Source organism: Clupea harengus, chromosome 16, assembly GCF_900700415.2.
Source record: "Clupea harengus chromosome 16, Ch_v2.0.2, whole genome shotgun sequence".
NCBI classification, from domain to species: domain Eukaryota; kingdom Metazoa; phylum Chordata; class Actinopteri; order Clupeiformes; family Clupeidae; genus Clupea; species Clupea harengus.
In genome coordinates, this window is record NC_045167.1 from 23874786 (window position 1) to 23895778 (window position 20993).

At 43.1% G+C, this 20993-nt stretch overlaps 1 protein-coding gene across 2 annotated transcripts in view; it reads right to left on the reverse strand.

Moving 5' to 3' along the window:
• Window positions 1–11006: 11006 nt before the first annotated feature.
• The window catches only part of lhfpl3 (LHFPL tetraspan subfamily member 3), a 28878-nt gene continuing 18891 nt past the window's right edge, over window positions 11007–20993 (reverse strand). The window contains exons 2-4 of one of the 2 annotated variants that reach the window (XM_031582440.2): window positions 14613–14843; window positions 13189–13226; window positions 12453–12537 (exon numbers count right to left, since the gene is read on the reverse strand). In XM_031582440.2, coding sequence (XP_031438300.1) covers window positions 13210–13226; window positions 14613–14843 — 248 coding nt within the window. In that variant the 3' untranslated portion in view covers window positions 12453–12537; window positions 13189–13209. Of the gene's footprint in view, window positions 12538–13188; window positions 13227–14612; window positions 14844–20993 lie in introns of both variants that reach the window. The other variant, XM_031582439.2, reaches the window with a different exon arrangement.

The following is a 20993-nucleotide window of genomic DNA, read 5'->3' on the forward strand; positions in this document are numbered from 1 at the left end:
GGTTATAGATTAAGCAAAGGGATGAAGTGAGGGGGTTGGAGATAGGATTAGGATTATGTCTAGGACAGGGATTGGAGTTAGGCTTGGAGGCAAATGATTGTTGCAGGTCGTTCAAATCCCAGCGGTGAACGGAGAGGAAGTAAGACCTCCGGTGGGGACAGCATGTCAGGTGACATGACCGATGTACGTGGCTTTAGTGACGCCATTGAGTAAACATGGGTGCATGGCTCTCCCTGGTGGAGGGAGAAATAACTACAGTACCTTGAAGTTCTTCTGATAGGACTTGCACTGGAAGGACTGGGCCTGCAGCTCATCAACGGAGATTTGGATCTCACCCAGGATCGCGCGGACCTTATCCTTGTCTGCGTTGATGTCAAAGATTTGTCTGTCCTGCAGAGACAGAGAGGGGCACACACATGCTTAATTAGATCAGCCGGTGGACAACACACTGGACTTCCACTGTGAACTGCACAAAAAGAGCAGATGTCTGGCCCTAACACACAGTTTTCACACACAGCATTTTACTTTCTTTATTAGTGCATGTGGTTTTCAGGACCTCTAGTCCATTTCATCATCAAAAAAACGATCAGTTTGAGAAACAATCAAGTAAATACTGGGCAGATATTTTGGGGGGGGAAACACTGTTTAACAAACTTTGATGGAAAGCCTCTTTTAAACAGTCGACCAACTGGCACAAAGAGCAGCGAGTATTAGTAATGTTATTTAAAGCGATGACAAATGACAACATGGCACATTGTACATGTTCAGGTTATCAGTGCCCCCATGGTTCTCATTTAGTGCTGCCTAATAAGTTGTCCATTGTATCATCAACCATAATTAACCAAAACAAATCTGCATTTTCCCTACCTGTGTCTGCAGTTTGACCCTCTTGACCTCATGGTTGAGGATGCCAATGTCTTTCTGCAGGTGCTTGCAGAAGCGCTCCACGTTGGCATCCCTCTCGCCCACGCCCTTATCGATGGCGTTCCTCACGGCCGTGATGGACGGGCGCAGCGTGACGTAGACGGCAAAGTCCTCGGGAGGGGTGGGGACGCTGTACTGCTCGATCAGCTTGTACATCTGAGACACCGTCACTGTTTGCTCATCCAGGACCTCGATCTGACACACACACACACACACACACACACACACACACACACACACACACACACACACACACAGGAGAGTCAGTCTTCGTCACTAACTGACAGGTATCACAAGCAGCTAGAGGAGGTTAAACCGCAAACCAAGATGATAGCAATAGTCATTGGAAAACATTTGTACTGAAATGATACAAAGATTCAGCAGTGACATTGGGTAAAACTGTCTATTGAATAGACGTCTGCTGTTTTTCCATTTAAATGGAAATCGAAATGAGATAACATCTCTATCATTACATAATAACTCCCATTACAAATCTGACAAGGGATTCATGCATTAAAAAAAATAGCACAAAAAAACACATAGACATAGCTCAGGTGTAAATGCTGACACTGAAAAGCTTCTTTGCTTACCCTTTCTTGGATTTCCTCGAGGAAGGTCAGTGAGTTGACATAATCCAGAGTTGAAGAGGGGCCGGACTCCAGTCTGAACTGGCCGTCCTGAACCTCCGCTATGATGCCATCCATCAGCCTCTTGGCCAACAGGGGCAGCATATCATTGATGGCCTGGACGTAAACACAATCCCTTAAAACAGAATATTCACTACAGACACGTGGGGTCAAACAATTTCTGAAAATGTATGCAGGCCTACTGACAGAAACGCTGTGAAGTGAAATTCACCGATAATACAATGTAGCTGTTTTGCCAATATCTGTTGTTCTTACAAATGAAGAAATTGGCCTTAATTCGAGCTCAAGTTAATGTATCTGCTTGATTTCAATAAACATAAGGGTTGACACGCTCATATTACTTCTGAGCTGGTTCCAGAGCTGTGCTGTGTTGTGTCTCATTAGTAATTATGTGTGGATGAACACAAACTGGGAAGAGAGTTATTTTCTGAACCTTTGTCCACACTCCATAATGCAACATTGACACTGTTATTTTTATCTATGGTGTGAAATCCAGACAAGGACCCCAAGATTTGGAGCTTTGCAGTTTTTGTGTGTGTATGTATGTGTATGTTTATGGTGTGTGTGTGTGTGTGTATCTGAGTGAGTGGCTGTGGTTATCAAGCCTCTCTTTTGAGACTGTACGTGTGCCTGTATGTGAGAGACTGTGTGTGTGTGTGTGTGTGTGTGTGTGTATGATAGAGTGTAGGATGGCCGGCCTCGCGGCGATGTGAAAAGAAATGGAGGCAGCGTACACCATAACGGGCAGCCGCACCGTTACATAGAGACTGTGTGTGTTTGTGTGTGTGTGTGTGTGTGTGTGTGTGTGTGTGTATGATAGAGGCTGTGTGTGTGTGTGTGTTTTGTTCTCAGACCTCCAGGCAGCGCAGTGGTGAGGGGGTGAGCGTGCCCTTGAGATGGGTGGTGTCCACCAGCAGCAGGCCCAGGTGCCTCTTCGGCTGGATGGCCAGGGCCTGCTGGTGCTCACTGTGGTACTTCTTCAAGCTCTCCGCAAAGAACGCCACACCTGGATGACACACACACACACACACACACACACACACACACACACACACACACACACACACACACACACAACACACACACACACACACACACACATACACACACACACACACACACACAAACACACACACACACACACACACACACACACACACACGTTCACATTACTCTGAATTATTCTGCATAGTTTACATAATTTCACAAATCAATAAAATACAATATACTTCACTACAAGTGCTTTTTCACTCATATTGTACACATCGATATTGTTAAACGCCTAAGAATAGTTGTCAACAGTTGTTAATCTGGTTAATTTCTTTATCATTATTCATTTGCTATTCAAGATATACACTGGCACTACCATGGTCTTGTTGACGTAGGTTGTCCAGGTTCAGATTTTCATTCTCCTTGTAGAACAAGCGGAATGGCTCAAAGGTGTGAGCATAGATGTTTGCAGAGTTAAATGCAACCTGAAGAGATTGCTACAGTAAAAAAAAAAAAAAATGGTTATAATCGAGGACAGCAAATGACAGTCAGTTGTCATAGTCATTTCTAACGGTTGCTAGTTTGGTGAACCTTGATGTTGTGAATGATGTCCTGTAGTTCTTCATCATATTCCAGGATCTCTTCTAAGCTAGGGCCGTCTCCACAAGTTTTCTCCTCAATCTGGAAGCAAATACACGTGCATGTGAACAATCAGACGGAGACGCACAATTATGAAGGTGGCTCATAACACCACACACACACCAAGAACTAATTTCACGCTGTCTTTATGAACTCTTTATGAACTCTAGCCTCTTCACCTTGCTGTTTATCTTGGGCTGGGTGAAGGCATCAAAGTAAGAGTCAGGCACCAGGATTTCCACAGACAACACCGTTTCCTGGTAACTGGTGATGATCTCCGCAACATAATTCTGTGGACAATAACATGCCTTTAAGTAGTCATTCAAAAATACAATGCTCCATGCGCAACACTTCAATGCTCAGAACACAATTTTGTCATGCACAAACACACAAACACACACACACACCTACCTCAAAACCATCAACAGATGGTTCATAGCATAATGCCTGGGTTTCCAGCATAAGTTCAGTGATAAACATGGGCTGAACAGGAGTCTCTCCACTTTTCTCTGACAGACCACCCTGAGACCCAGACACACATCAGAAAAGGGGAAGCGGTTAGCACACATGCACTAACACAGATCAGTTAGTGTAATCACAACTACACAACACCCTCGGATCCACGCATGTACAAACTGCGTTTACTGTGCTGAACGACGACAACAAGCAGAATGGATCGAGTATAACAGATCTCTACAATGACACACAAATAATTCAAAGTCACAAATTATAACCCTCAAATAAAACAAAAAACATATTAACAGGTTGACCTCTCTTGGACATCTCCGACCCACCTTCTTGTCCGGGTCTGCAGGGCTGGGCTCGGCGCTACAGGACTCGGCGCTGGCCCAGCTGCGGATGAGCTCGCTGGGAGGGGTGCGCTGGATCTGCTTCTGAAGCTCGCCCAACAGCTTCCTGACCGAGTTCACCACCAGGATGTGCAGCGTGTTCACGATCAGGTAGTCTGCCAGTCTAATGAAGCTGAGGGGATCAGGAACAGTATGGGGGGAATAGTAAGATTAGTCTCCTTTTCACACACACACACACACACACACACACACACACACACACACACACACACACACACAACACACACACACACACACACACACACACACTGATAGGAAATTATCTCCATCACACACACTCACACACACACTCACACACACACACACACACACACACACACACACACACACACACACACACACACACACACACACACACACACACACACACACACACACACACACACACACACACACACACACACACAGGAGAGAAACTTGGCCTGCAAAAACAGGTTCTTTAAGTTACACCTGCTAGAGCAGAGGGCCTGATCCTCTCCCGCAGATGGTGCGCTAGAGACACGGTGCTTGAGCACTGCCAGGGACCACCACACAACAAAATGAGACGCCTCATGTACGAAAAAATAAAGCAATGCTTACAAGTACTCTAAGTAAGTCGAACCCCATCAAACGGCAGACTTACTGCGACTGGGATAAAGACAGAGAAACGTTTTGAGTCATTGGACCAGCTGTCTGACTTCATTCCAAAAAACCTATTTGGTGTTGTGCTCAATCACAAGCACAGAAAGGCAGAGCCGGCAATATTAGTGTGAGTTTAATCATGTTTGGTGTTGTGCTCAATCACAAGCACAGAAAGGCAGAGCCGGCAATATTAGTGTGAGTTTAATCATGTTTGGTGTTGTGCTCAATCACAAGCACAGAAAGGCAGAGCCGGCAATATTAGTGTGAGTTTAATCATGTTTGGTGTTGTGCTCAATCACAAGCACAGAAAGGCAGAGCCGGCATTATTAGTGTGAGTTACAGCTGCAAAGCTGAGGTACTACTGGATTCATGGCCCTTGGTATAGTTCTTGTGATTTGTGGTCCAACACGTCCACACGTCTTTAACTCAGCCTAACCACAAAAGCTCCTTCTGCGAGTGCCCAGGGTGTTAAACATGCTCTGAGGGCGTGCTCTAAAATGCTCTATGCTCATACGCCGTGTTGCCCTTTACAGCTGTATGGAGACACAGCACAGCCTGCAGCACTTCAGCTTCAGAATCAGCTGACCATTCCATACACAGAATACAGGACTGACCGCTTTTATCGCTTTTCATATAAAACTCTTTAAGGGTCAAAAAGCTCAACAACAGAGAATGAACCCCCGGGCTCAGATGAATCACTGAAGGAAAATCAAGGTACGAAAATATACGAAGATGTGATCCCACTTAATGTTAAGTGTTCTTACAACAGTTCCTATACACGTGATAAAAAGTACTATGTACTTCACATACTACGCAAAGTACACATATTACTAACATATTATTAACCCTAATCCCCAACCACATCATAACCCCAAAACCACCCTGTAACATTATATACAGCACATGTCTGAAACCCCCCTGTAACATTATATACAGCACATGTCTGAAACCCCCCTGTAACATTATATACAGCACATGTCTGAAACCCCCCTGTAACATTATATACAGCACATGTCTGAAACCCCCCTGTAACATTATATACAGCAAAGGTCTGATGGTGGGCTGCTGTTGTATGCACCAGGTGAGGCGGCTGCAGTGGTATCTCTTTTTGGCCTGCTCCGTGTAGCTCATCAGCTCTGGGACATGATCATACAGCAGCTCCAGCTCATTGATAGACTTTGAACCTGTTCGTTCTTCTGCAGAGAGTGACACACACACACACACACACACACACACACACACACACACACACACACAAACAATAAATACTATTCTGATTCTGATTCTGATTCTGACACACACACACACACCAAAGCAACCACAAACATGAAAGGCATTTATCAAAATCAGTAATATTTACATTCAGTTTTCATTATCAAACCTCCAGAGGCTCACAGTGAATGCAAACCAAAGTACTTCCTAGGATGATAGCAACAACTCCTTAGTGTCCACTTAATGTACTATATGTCAGATAAGGGATTGAAAGGCTGAATGTATATCCCTTGTCATTTAAGCTACTGAACACTACTTCATATAGAGTATGATGGTTAACACATAGGCTCAAGTGTCATGATAAACAGTACCTATTTCTTCTGTGCCATAGTCAGGGATGTACCCAGATTCCAGCATGGCAGTGCGGCATGCACTACTAGCCACCTCCTTTACCAACTCTCTGAACTCCTCAAGACGAGAGGTCACCTGCTCCAAAGGTCAAGGCTCAACAGGTCAAGGGTCAAGTATGGGTGAAACTGTCAGTATTTTGATACCAATGGAATTTCACTGTTATGGTGTCACTGCACACACACTAAGAAGCAAAGTTGCCCACCTCCTTTAGCTGTCTGTACTGCTCATCCTGGAATTCTCTGAGGGAGTACGTGCGGTTTGCTTCGATGCGACACAGCCCCATGTCACTGATGCGATAACACATCTCTCTGATGTCAATCAACGCCGGCCGAAGTGACTGACAGATTGGAAAAGTAACGCAACAGCCAAATCAACACACACCAATGGCATTCGCTGACATTGCAATGCCAAAAAAAAAGAGAAAAAAATAAGAAAAACAGGAAAGAAAAACGTCCCCCCCACGTTTGTGCAAAGTAGTGGCGTCACTGACCTCGTTTATTTTCATTTTTTTTATATAATTATTTGTATTATTGCATACAAGAGGCAATACAGGTATCAGCATACTTTGTAATATTTTACAGTTTATACACCTCCCTATGATCACTGACCTCGTTGACGATGAACAGGTGCTCTTGCAGCGCCTGCCTGCACAGGTTGGTCTTCTTGGAGCGCACGTTGGTCCTCCACACGTTGAAGGCCTTCCAGCGGCGGAAGCGGACGAAGGTGGGGATGCGCCGGAGACGGCGGTGGCAGCGGTGCTCGTGCTCCCAGCGCTCCAGCGTTATGAAGTCCACCTCGCTGCCGCAGGTGTACGTCACGCCATGCAGGCTTATGGTGTAGTAGTCGTGCTTGTTGATGTTCTCGTACGTCACGATTCTGTTGAACGGGAGCGCAGGTTGTTTTTTCACCTTTATTGAGCAATCATGTCTATGTGTCCATAATTAAGACTCACCTCTGAGCAGATGGTACACGGTTACATAGTAATGACTAATGCTGTGTAGTTTATATGAAGCATAGTTTGGGAACAACTGTGTCAATGGAAATGACTATTGGAAATGTAATCAAATGATCTCTACTTCACTGAACTCTAATCCTTTCTGACTCTGCCAAAATGTTTTAAATATTTTGACAGCTAAAAAAAGCACTCTGCATGAGCAGTCCCTTGGACAGTACAATTTCATTTACAAATCAATATAAACTCACCTGAGGTTGTAAGGATCATAGTGGACAGATGACTTGGGTTCTGCCGATGTCATGTAGAGAAATCCCAGGTGGGGGTTATTTTGGATGGTGTGGACTATTTCTGGGGGGGAGCGTAGCCTGGCACGGATCACCTCCTCCACTGAATTAAACAGCAGCGGACGGGACAGAGGCGGAACTGGGCTAGGCAGTGCCATGGAAACCGTTCTGCCCTTGGCAGAGGGCAGTCCTTTAGGAGGAGTAGGGGTGCAGAGTCCCAGCTGTGCCTAAAGGGATAGTGTTGAGATGCATTGGAACTGTGTAATTAGATCATCCAACACCCACCACGGAGTGACAATTAGTTTCACTTCTATTCGATGCCTCAATATAGACAGCTTCTAAAACACAATGCAATAACTTCATCACCAACAACACAAATAACAGACATTAAACACCCTCTCTCTCTCCCTCTCTCTCTTTCTCTCTCTCTCTGTTCCAAACCTAACCTGTTTGTCTTTGACATGGTCAGGCAGCTCTGGAAGGCGGATCACAGATGATGATGGCCTCTCCAGCGAGGTGCTAATCCAGTCTGCCCCTACTGAAGGGGAGGCTGCAGGCGTCCACCCGGCACTGAGCAGCTGCTCACGGTTCTTCCTGTGTTTGAACTCAGGCTGATTTTGGCCCTGATACCTTTTCAGGACAGGCTTAAAACACAAAACAAACACACACAAAATGATTGGCATATTACTGGCAATTATATGGCATTACCATACCATACATTATATGGTAAGTACCTAACTATCTCAAACTCTGAGACAAACTGCAAACTGCAGTCATACACTGAGCTGCTTTATTGCTTTGAGATGTGAATTAAGGAATAGTTTGCCCATGCTACAAAATTGACACAGTAGTTGCTTTAAGCTCCAGGTGATCAATTAGGCCTAATTCATTAATTAAGTCATTATATGAGTTAAAAGACTTCAGGTGCAAACTAACTAATTTGAGGCAAATGGAAACATGGACGAGGCAGCTAGAAAGAAAATATTACTGTAGCCTATAGAGATAAATTTTAAACTGGGAGACATTCGTGTGGATTTGTGTTCTCATATGCGTGTCAATGCATTTAAAATGAAATCTGCCGAAACACAATGCTCAATGCTAGTAGTACAGTAAAAAGTTATCAACCTTCTTATAGCTGGGTTTTGGGTTAATCTGATTACATATCTTTGCATATTTTTTAGCCAACTTCTATTAAGTGTGCAATAGTTAGACTGGTCTCTTGACAGGCGGTATGTCCGAATAATTTTGAGTCTCGGGCATTTCGAAAATACGGAACATCCCTAGGTTCACTTTTTGTATACCTCTGCGTTCCTTCGCAATACTTTTGCATTCCCTCGTATAGGTAATCGGTTCTCGCTGCCTCCACTGGTTTCTCCGACGCCTCCGTGCAATAACTAGCTATAGATGTTCTCAGTCACGCAATGTAATACATGCCAATGATTCATATTAAATAACGCTCGCAATTTTTACTTTCATGTTTCAGGACATTTTGACGGGGCGAATTAAATAAACGTGATTGACGTGACAGATTAAAAAGTCAGAATGTAGGTTGAGGTGGTAGTCAGGGCCGACATTTGGGTTGGCATTGCCCACCCCAGCTCACTTCCAGACCCCGCCTTTGTTTTAGCATCACTCAAATTAGGAGAACATATGTTCAAATGAAGCATAGCAATGACTCATCACATGTACACACCAGTATCTCCAATTGCTGTGGTTTCTGTGCAACCTTCCGCCGCTTCTGTGCCTTGGTGCTGTGGGTGAACACGAGGTCATTGGGGTCGCGCTGTGCCTGGGTGGGTGCCACTGATGTAAGCCTTGCCCTCAACCACTCCTCATCCACAAGACCAACAGGCACCCGCAGTCCCTGACTCTCCTCCAAACCAGGGATGAGTGGACGCCGCGGAGCGCCTCTCCGAGAGAGTGACATGGTCTCGCTCTGCCCTGTGCCTCTGCTCTCAAATGTTCTCTGCTCTCAAATAAATTCTGTTAGACAAGATGTGTACACACATTCAATTCAAATAATCGTAGTTATAATTTATCATACAGTCAGGTACAGTTTGGTGGTAGCTAACATTAACAAGTTTTTTTTTCTGAACTAGCCTTATGGCTCGGAATAACATTGCTTTCAACTGTAACGTGACACTAATACGAATTCCAAAGTTGATGACTGGATACTATAACTAAGCAATAGCTATCGATAAGCAACTAAGTTAGCATGTTAGCGATACAGGTTGTGTCCGCGTCTGTTCCAGTTACGCCAGAACGTTGAATAATGTTACTGTCACCAGTCAGCAAAACAAGCGTAACATCCCTTATAAACAAACTGGCTAAGGTCACGTAACTTTACCTATCTGATTATTCTAGACTTTTAACATCCTGTGATGGTTGCTAGCCACACTTAACTTACATTGAGTGAAAGGTGGAGAACATTGAGTGATGGGCCGAATAGTTGGTTCCATTTAAAACAAAATAGCTCATTCGTTCAAAAATACTATCAACTTATCGACCTACCTTATATTACGTTTATTTTATGTATCTAAGTTAGTTAATCATGCATTTACATGCTAAGCAAAAACGGCATCCAGTACACGTTTGCTCCTGACTGCTACATTGTAATTGTTTAGGGTCTCTTAGCAACAGAAATCATGTGCCCCAGAAAAGTCACTACGGCGTTGTCAGCGCTAACAAGGACATTCAGGATTAAATATCACGTACCATCTTGGTTGTGGTTACCACGGGTGCTAAAAATTAAAGGAAAATATAATTTTGTCAGAGTTGCCAACTTCAAACCTGACTTGAAAATCGATTAGATTAATCGAACAGGTGTATTTTTTGGCCTGAGATGGATTGAAGTCATTGATTTTTTTTCTTTCCATACTCGTGAGACAGGGTATAAAAGTGTGTGTCTCACGCCAAAAACTTGACATTTCAGTGGAACTGATTATGCGCAGTACACCAACGAGTACAACCATAGACATATGAGTACAACCATAGACATATAAACGTTTATATGTCTATGGTTGTACTCGTTGGTGTACTGCCCCACTGTCTACTATAAGTGGTAACATAGGCATATCTAAATATGTATTTAATAACGCTTGGTGGAAAATATATAGGTTACACTGACAGGGAAGAGATGGACCCCAAACCACAATGGTGACTGGTGGCAAATCCCTGACAGACACCTATATCTAGATTGTAATTTTTGTGGTAAGAGAATTCTTGTCAAGTGGGAGATGTCGAGAGAACTTGCCAAGCAATAAGAGTGAGACTGAACTGAGGAGAAAATATTTCTAACATGGACAAAAGTAAAATATACTGTATGTCACATGATCATCCTTCTGTATTTTGTATTTAGAAAAGGAACACTTAAAGTTACTAATGAAATACTGTCCCTGTACACCCATGCATAAGGGACAAACAGATTGAAACAATACACAGACAGAGCCACAGATTAACCACAGGGATATTCTTTATTTTACTTTTGACATCCTCTTTAATATAGCATTATACGTTTTGCTACCACCTGTTATAATTCTCAATATTTACAATGGTGTATTATGGACAAACACGGGGAGGGGGCCATATCCTGAAAAAGACAGTAAAGACATGCCCCACCCTCCCCTAAAAAAACATCCCAGTCTTTAAATCTTTAAATCTCAGCCCGTACCCTCGCTGGAGGCTCCCAATGTTAAACACTGAGACCCTAATAAAAAGGGCCTCCCAAGTCAAACAATGTAGTGTGTGAGTGTGTGTGTGTGTGTGAGTGTTAACACAACACAAATAAGTGTTTCTTCAGCACAAGCACATTTAGAGATTAAGATGCAGATTGCGTCCGGATTAACGACAAACCAGATGTCATCAGGGTTTGAGTGTAGGGAGAAACATTTTGCTTGCCCAAAAGTGTTCAAATGGAATCACAGTGAGAAAAAACACTTGTTTACCCTCTACTACACTGAGCCATAGAATCGAATGGCACACATTAGAATACACTGTACCAAGGTTTTTGTCATTTTGGTACATTTAGCAAATATCAAAGTCGAGACAGAACTACAGAAACATTACTCAACACATACAGGTATACAGAGTATATGATTGATACACTGAAATACACTCCTACTTTAATAAATACTGTTCTCCTGTATGACCTTTTATCACTCCCTGCTAAAGACTTGGCAATTATTACCGCTTCATTTTTGACACTTAATATAAAATAATTTCTTTATTGTGCTCATGAAAGCAGTCCTCTCTTCTATGGTTCCATAAAGACCTCAGTCATTAACTGACTCTACACGGTACACAGCACTAGTGACAATATGTACGGTGGCCCAGAGGGCCAAAAGGGGCCAATGGCACTGTTATCTCGCTCTGTCAAACATTTCCTCAGCTCAGGTCAAGGCGTCTGAGGGTCCCTCATCAGGTACAAAGTGTGTGTGTGTGTGTGTATGTGTGTGTGTAGAGGGGGCAGTTAGTACTCAACATGGTATATAGTGCAAAATTACACAGAATATTAATGTGTAAAGTACTGCTGGTCAGTATGTTGAATGCAATTACTTGTTGTGTGTCATGTTCAGACACAAATTCCCCGAATAGGACCAAACTAACATACATATTATGTTACTTTACCAATGTCAGTTTGACCAGCAAAAAAAAATCAGTTCTAGCACTGGAAATGCAGTGTGCTATGTGTGAAATAGCACACTCCTGTCAGAGGCACTAACTGGACTGCATGAGAGTATGATGCGGAGAGTCCTTCAGTGGGGCAATGAAACATGGAGACGGTTGAAGGGGGCTTCATATCATGTCCATATGTTGTTGTTGTTTTTCCCGTGAATGGTTCCTGTGTTCACTTCTCATTCTTCTGTCTTTCGTCGTCTCTCTGACCTCTCAAACCTCCACAGACAGCCCTTCCACCCTTTGGATTATGGGTAAGATGCTGAAACATGACATTATATAAGCATTGCTCCCTTTCTGGGCAGTGGGATCTGTGACCAGAGGGAAGACAAGAGAAGAAGAGAAAGGCAAGCTGATATAGTGCAATGAAGGAGAGATTTGCTGTTAGACCTTTCCATGGTGCTCAGACTGCAATTGCACACAAGATCCGACAGGAGGCATTAATGAGCATTGTAGTGCCAATGATCTTGATTGAGGCCAGTAATGATGAGCATCTTCAATCAGATACAGGGTTGGGGAATAACTAACGTAATTCAATTACAAAATTAAAGTCAATTGTAATTGAGAAATATGTAATTCAACTACAGTTAGTAATCAAAATATTGGTGATTACAAAAGGGGCTACATTAAAATATAAAGTAAAAAAGCTTATATGTAGAATATTTGTTTACTTTTATCCATCTAAACAGACTCAAATTTTGAGCAATGTTTCTGATTGGTTCTTTAGTTTGAATTTGCACCACATCTCACCTCCCAATCAAAAAGAAGGCCTGATCGAAAGTAATCAAACGGAATGAATTACATTACTTTGATGAAGTAATTAAAATAGTTATATTACTTATTACATTTAAAACACTACTACTATTAATCTAAACTGTAACTATTACATTTCAAAAGTAACCAACCCTGATCTTACTAAATTTTGTGTCAGTTTTTCTTTAAGATTTGAGCTCTACACTCACCTGTTTGAATTGGCCCTTCAATTAAGCATTAGCACTCTCTGCAAAGACAAGCAAAGCACATTATACATTTGAACAACAACAACAACAGTTTCAGTCACTTAAATTTGGACAGCAGAGCAGCAGCTTAAGTACTGGGACTGGGTGGGTGGCTTGCACTCTGCGTAAAAGGCAACCCCAGGAGCACATGATGATGATGAATGTCGAGCAATACCACCAAAGAACAGCAGGAGGCAGCACTCGAGGGTACCACACTTCAATACAGGAGATGGCTAGTTGCATGAGAAGCTCCAACACATCAATACACATTTATTATTCAATGACAGAATCCCGAAAGCTGTGAGGCCTGCCCAGTCAGCTAGCCCAAGCATATTCTCAGCAGCTTTGAGAACCATACAGACTCTATTCGTCTTCTTTTCACTCCAAACAATTCCTTTGTTGTCACTGCCAGTCCTTCTCCTGATGTTCTCCTCTCTCTCTCTCCCTCCCTCTCCCGCTCTCCTTTTTGAATACAGAATGTGTCCAACCCTCTACTAACAAGCGAGCCCAGCTGATATTCTGCCTGTGATTAATTTAGACAGGCTGACAGCAAGCTGTGTACACATCCATTAGAAATTCATGGTTTGGTCCAGGAGCCCTGGGCTTCAATTAACCCATGCCTACAGCTCGCTCTCTCGCGCTCTCTCTCTCTCTCTCTCTCTCTCTCTCTCTCTCTCTCTCTCTCTCTCTCTCCCCATCTCCAGTTTTCTCTCAGTGCCACCTCACCCTCCCCTTCTCCTTCTTTTCTGAAACTCTTCTCTCATTTCCATATTTTCCCCTTTCTCATTTCTCTTTTTCTTTCCATTTCGGGGCACCCCTGCTCTGTTGAATTTTAATATCTGTGTGTTTACTAACGAATAAACAGAAGCTGAAGATATAAAGGAACATTTTCCTCAAATATTGTAATCATAGGACAGCCTGGACCTGTAGCCTACATTTCAAGAGAATAGCAAACAAGAAGTATATGTGTATGTAATGTATGTTTAAAGTACACCGTTGTATGAATACATTTCATAAAACATGGGATCCTTTTATACAACATGTAAATATGTTACCTGGAACTGTAAATATATATTGTATTATATCTTGTCACTGTAGTATATCTTGTCACTATTGATCTGTCCTACTCATATACTGAAATATATATGAATAATAATAATAATATATGAATAATAATAATAATAATAATAAATAATATATAATAATAATATATGAAATATGTATATGAAATATATATATATATACACACAAAAATCACCATAAATAAAGTGTTAAAAAATAATAAATAAATAAATAAACAAGTACACTGTTGTGAATGAAGAAACAATGCAACTTGCATGTTTTAAGTACACTCCTTTTACACAGTGGTTTAAATGTGTGATACTTACTATCGCCAAGCAGCTCTTCTGCCATGAGACCATCCTGGCGGTTGCCCAGCACGAAGGCCAGGAAGGAGAGGATGAGGGCATCCATGATGCCCATGATAGCCAGGATGTAGGCCCAGCGCACTGAGCACGCTCCGATGGTGTACTTTCCCGTCTGCTCGCCGCACATCCTCTTCACCTCGTCCGAGTCCCAACCGTCTGGGTAGATCATACACCCCAACACCAGACACGTCCCTGTGATGGAGGAGTGTGTGTGTGTGTGGGGGGGGGGGGGGGAGAGAGAGAGAAGGAGAAAGGGCAATGAAGTGGAGAAGGAAATACATATCTTACAATTGGGGCCACACACTAAAATGTCTGTTCCATTCCATGATGTTGATGTTCTGACACAAATCTCTACTTTTCTTTGTGCCTAGTCATGCTGACGAGGGGGTCTGGGCTGATTTGATTTGAGCCGAACTGAACTGTGAGATGTGGTTACCCTTGAGCCTCTCCCGTCCCCAATCCTCCGGCCCTCTCCTCTCGGGGGCCCCGCCGGTAATTCACTGACAGATTGATTTGACTCTCCTTTCGCCTTTAGGGGTGACTACTGCCGCACTCCCAGGAGAAGAGACCCGACGACACAACGACTCCAACAGCAACAAGCACAACTTGCCAGCGCTACAGTGTGCACTGACTTGGCGCAGCCAAACAAACAAGCAAGCAAGAAACAGTAGAATCTCATCTTTTGGATAGAGAGGAATCTTTGTTCGCATGCTTTAGCAGATCAATAGGCAAAAAGAAAACACGCACTTAATAATAGGTTACAACCTGAATGAACCACACATGTACTGGGTTTGTGCTACAAGGTTCAAAGCAAACAAACTGTGCCATCTTCAGCCACAGTTAAATGGTCACATGCTGTGGATATCTACCATATCAAATCTATCAAATGAGGAAGGGGTTGTTTCTAGCTACTTAAGAGGAAGGATGTGCTACTGATGTTTTGAAAGCAATGAGAGCTAAATACTGTTTGTGAAAATCAATGGCAACATCATTAGCTAAAGGAATGAAGTGATCATTTGTTGGAGGATGTCAAGGCCAGCGGTCAATAGAAAGGGGGCTGAGTGCTGAAACTGGAGTGGGAAAGATGAAGCAAAGGACGTGCCAGAGAGAGAGAGAGAGAAAGAAAGAAAGAAAGAAAGAAAGAAAGAAAGAAAGAGAGAGAGAGAGAGAGAGCCCAAACTATCGTGTAAGAGATAGCCCCAACCCACAAAACGGAAGCTGCCAGGAGGATTTAGCTGCAGGATAATCCCAGTAAATGACAGAGAATTACCTTCCCGGTTCTCTCTCTTCCTCCCTCTCTTTTCACTCACTCATTCAGTTTGACGTGGTAATCACTGTGTCACAGAGAGATGTGCAGATGAACAGCAGAGAGAGAGCAAGTGAGAGATGGAGGGAGGGAGAGAAGGAGTGGGCGGAGGTTAAGGCATATAGACTGAAGATGGCTAGAGAGAGCGAATGGATGACTCAGGAGACCCCAGCTGAGTTCCTGCACTTTCTCTTTCTCTCTCTCCCTCTCTTTCTCTAATCTCTTTCCTTCTTCTGCAGTATTATGAGTCAAACAGGGCAGAATCATTAAATCATGATTAGAGTGATAATAACAGTCATCATATTCATGACAGCAAGTAACACAATTGCCCCTGCTAATCCTGTGCCCCTGCTTGGCAGAGGAGGGCACGTTTCACCACTTACACAAGCGCTTAGGGATGACACCATGCCTCTCTCAAAGGGATATCATGAAAAGACCTAAGCTTTTACAAATGGCTTCTCCCCCCAACTGCCACCCCATCGCCGCATGAATGCAGGCTCTTCATTGTCAAAAGGCTATGTTGTTATTTACATCACAAAGCCACAGGAAAGGTCTAATCCACTTCTCTTGTGTGACTCTCTATCTCTCTCTCTCATATATTTTTTTCAGTGTCTTTTTCTTTCTGTCCCTGTAAGGCTCAATCTTTCTTTCTCTGCCCCCCCCCTTGATTCCCTCGCTCCCTCTCTTTCACCCTCTTCTCTGTGGTGACTCTGCAGCTGAACATGAAAACCAAAGACTGAGAGAGGAGAGGAGAGGGGCGCTCGCAGCACACACACATCGCGCTGATCATCAATAATGAAACGCATTCATCATTCCGCTTCCGTTCTCCGTGATAGAAAAGAGAGAGAGGGGGAGAGGCCGACAGATCGAGCGAGCGAGTGCGAGAATGATGGGGGCGGGTTGCCAAAGACAGAGATAATGAAACCTCAGACAAATCTGTGTGTCGTCGCCTGGTGCGCGACATTCACCCGGGGTCAGACGATGGAACGGACTCAGCACCTTTCCCTCACCGCCTAAACAACGGAAAGATTTGGATAACGTTGCATGCTGCACCTGACTCTCATTCAGATACAGAAGCCTCCAACGCAAACACAATATAACACACACACACACACACACACACACTAGAGTTACACAAGGGCGGGGCTTCATCGTTATAATAAGACATGATATTTGAGATAAAACCAGCATTTTTAGCACTAACTATGTGATCATTCATGTTGTGTCCACATGCATGCTTGTGTGCTTGAGTGAGGACATGACATATTTCAAAAAAGAAATGAATATCTGATACAACAGTGATATTATATTATAAAATACATCTCAAAATATATAACACACTTTCTTCCGTTTTTCCATTAAATATTATTTTTTTACTGCAAAGCTTTGCAGTTTTCTCTCAAATGGATACGTTCTAACATCCCGGCATTAAACATGCATGGCCATCATTATGTAACTAGCTCATGTGTATGTGTGTGTGTGTGTGTGTGTGTGTGTGTGTGTGTGTGTGGACGTTGTGAGGCAGAATTCTGTAAGATCAAAGGCACTTAATTTAGTCCATACTCCTGGTGCTCTCTACAGGCAGACCTGTGTTCACAAGGACCCTGGCTAAGAACACCAAGTGACAATACAACACAAACAATGGCATTTGTGATTTGAAACACACACACACACACACACACACACACACACACACACACACACACACACACACACACACACAGACAGTTCTCTGCAATCTCTCTCTCACTCCCTCCCTCTGTTTTTTTTATCCCTCCTTCTGCATCTCTAAGAGGCTTCCCAGTTGACAGCTGTTAGTCAGGCTGCCTGACAGAAGCCTGGGAGGGGATTCAGCAGCACGAGCAGCAGCACTGAACCAGACCAATCTCTCCCAGTACAGACCAATCTCTCCCAGTACAGACCAATCTCTATCAGTACAGAAGTCAACCAGACCAATCTCTCCCAGTACAGACCAATCTCTCCTAGTACAGAAGTCAACCAGACCAATCTCTCCCAGTACAGACCAATCTCTCCCAGTACAGACCAATCTCTTCCAGTACAGACCAATCTCTCCTTGTACAGAAGTCAACCAGACCAATCTCTCCCAGTACAGACCAATCTCTCCCAGTACAGACCAATCTCTCCCAGTACAGACCAATCTCTCCCTGTACAGACTAATCTCTCCCTGTACAGACCAATCTCTTCCAGTAGAGACCAATCTCTCCTAGTACAGAAGTCAACCAGACCAATCTCTCCCAGTATAGCAGTCCACACACCCCAATATATCCGAGTACAAGACTCAATCAGACCAAATCTGTCTCTCTCGGTACCAGCTAAACTGACTCAATCCCACAAGGACCAGAGTTAACCTGGCCAAACAATTGGTGGCCTGGGTGAGATGAGTCTTTCATGATGTTATTGGCCCTGCCGAGGTAGCGGGAGCAGGCAGTGATTTCCAGGGAGGGCAGTGAGCAGCCAGTTTGATTTTTTGGAGGGCTCTCTTGTCTGCCACAGTGCAACCGGAGTACCACACCAAGATGGAGTAGGACAGTACACTTTCGATAGTGGTGCGGTAGAAGGCCACCATCAGTTACACACACATACATTCATACAGATTGCTACAGTTCCTGTGCATGGTATATGGTGTGTCTAAATCAATAGCATTCACAATGTCCTGCAAAACATCAAATATTTGTATGCATGTGTATGTATGTGTGAGAGTGGGGGGGCCAAGATGAAATTTACTTTATTTATTTCCCAACACAGGGATGATTGATAGAGACTGAAAAATGTCCACAGAAGGCCTCCTCTTCCTCAACATCTGTCTTTTCTTGTCTTTTACTCTGTCCTCTTTGCAGTGCTTTTTAAATGCTGAATCTGTGACAATAACACACACCTTTTGTGTTTTGCAAACTTTGCTGCTTCAGTATTTTTTTTATTTTTTTCCATGCTGATCATCAATAATGAAACGCATTCATCATTCCGCTTCCGCTCTCCGTGATAGAAAAGAGAGAGAGGGGGGGAGAGGCCGACAGATCGAGCGAGCGAGTGCGAGCATGATGGGGGCGGGTTGCCAAAGGCAGAGATAATGAAACCTCAGACAAATCTGTGTGTCGTCGCCTGGCGCGCGGCATTCACCCGGGGTCAGACGGTGGAACGGACTCAGCACCTTTCCCTCTCCGCCTAAACAATGGAAAGATTTGGATAACGTTGCATGCTGCACCTGACTCTCATCCAGATACAGAAGCCTCCAACGCAAACACAATATAACACACACACACACACACACACACACACACACTAGAGTTACACAAATTACATACATACACATTATTTGACACTAGGGGTGGGAATCTCTTGGCACCTCACGATTCGATTCGATTCCGATTCAGTGGTCAACGATTCGATTCTAAACCGATTATCGATTCTACACCGATTATCGATTCTAAACCGATTATCGATAATCAATTCTAAACCGATAAAACGATTATCGATGCATGTCGATTTTTAAAACATCTGAGTTTGCTACTCAGAGTCTCAAATCACTTCCTACTTTGTGTTTGATAATTAAAGAAAATCAACAGATGAATTACCTTCTCTATTTTTTATTAGAGAAAAAGCTTTCCCTTGTCACAATGATGACTTTCAATGAACAATGCAATAATTGATGCAGCTTGCATTTCAACACAAAATGAATGTGTAAAAAAAAATTTTAAAAAAAAATTTAATTTTAAAATTTTAATTTTTTTTTTTTTTTTTTTTAAATCGATTATGAACTTTTCTGAATCGAGACAGAATCGTTCTAGAGAGAATCGAGAGAAATCGAAAAATCGATTTTTTTTCCCCACCCCTATTTGACACCATATGTTTCTATGGTATACTGAAGAACAATTATAAGCATATCATCAAGTTTCAAAGGCTTTTCTTGGGAAATACATAAAATTTACACAAAGAGTCAATATTTATAGTGTTGACCTTCTTCTTCATAACTTCTGCAATTCACTCTGGGATGCTGGATATCAGCTTCAGGGCAAAATCCTGATGGATGGCAATCCATTCTTACCTCATGGTAAGTGCTCGGAGTTGATCATAATTTGTTGCCGTCTGCTTATCCACCCTCTTTTGAACACTGACCACAGGTTCTCAATGGAATTAAGATCTAGGGAGCTTCCTGGACACGGATCCAAAATCTCAATGTAATGATCCACTTCATTATCACTTTTGCCTTGTGACATGGTGCTCCATCATTCTGGAAAATGCACGGATCATCACCAAATTGCTCCTGGATCGTTTTGATACCATTCTTTATTCAGGCCGTTGTCCAAAAGTTTTCACCTCACTGTTCGTGCGGGTGCACTCACACCCACCTGCTGCTAATACTGAGCAAGCTCTGCACTGGTGGTGACACGATTCCGTAGCTGACTCCTTAGGAGGAGACGGTCCTTGCGCTTGCTGGATACTCTTGGACGTCCTGAAGCCTTCTTGACAACAGTTGAACCGTTCTCCTTGAAGTTCTTGATGATCCGGTAAATGGTTCTTTCAGGTGCAATATTCTTAGCAGCAGTTTCCTTGCATGTGAGGCCATTTTGATGCAAAGCGAAGAAGACAATGATTTCAAGCACTTTTACAGCAATCGGTCTACTCATATAAACCAATCAGAATGATAGAGTGATTTCACCTCGTTCACACTTTCCCCTGTGCTGATGATATGATTACTGAAATGATGTTAGTTGGTCATTTTGTGCCAGGGCCAAAATACAGTGAAAAGTGTTTTTTGTGCCAATGAAGCTCTTTGCAATTAATTAAAATGCATCTGATCACTCTATAATATAGGAAACAATGTGAATCACCACCACGAAAAACTGAAGCAGCAAAATTTGTCACTGTCAAAACTTTGGCCATGAATGTATAAGTATTTCCCATATACCCAGGTTGCAGCTGCACCACATAAATAAAAGGTCTTGCAGCTTTTGTGCTTTGGAAAATAGAAAGTCACTGTCCAGCCATGGAGGTGCTGAATTCCCATCAGCGTGCAC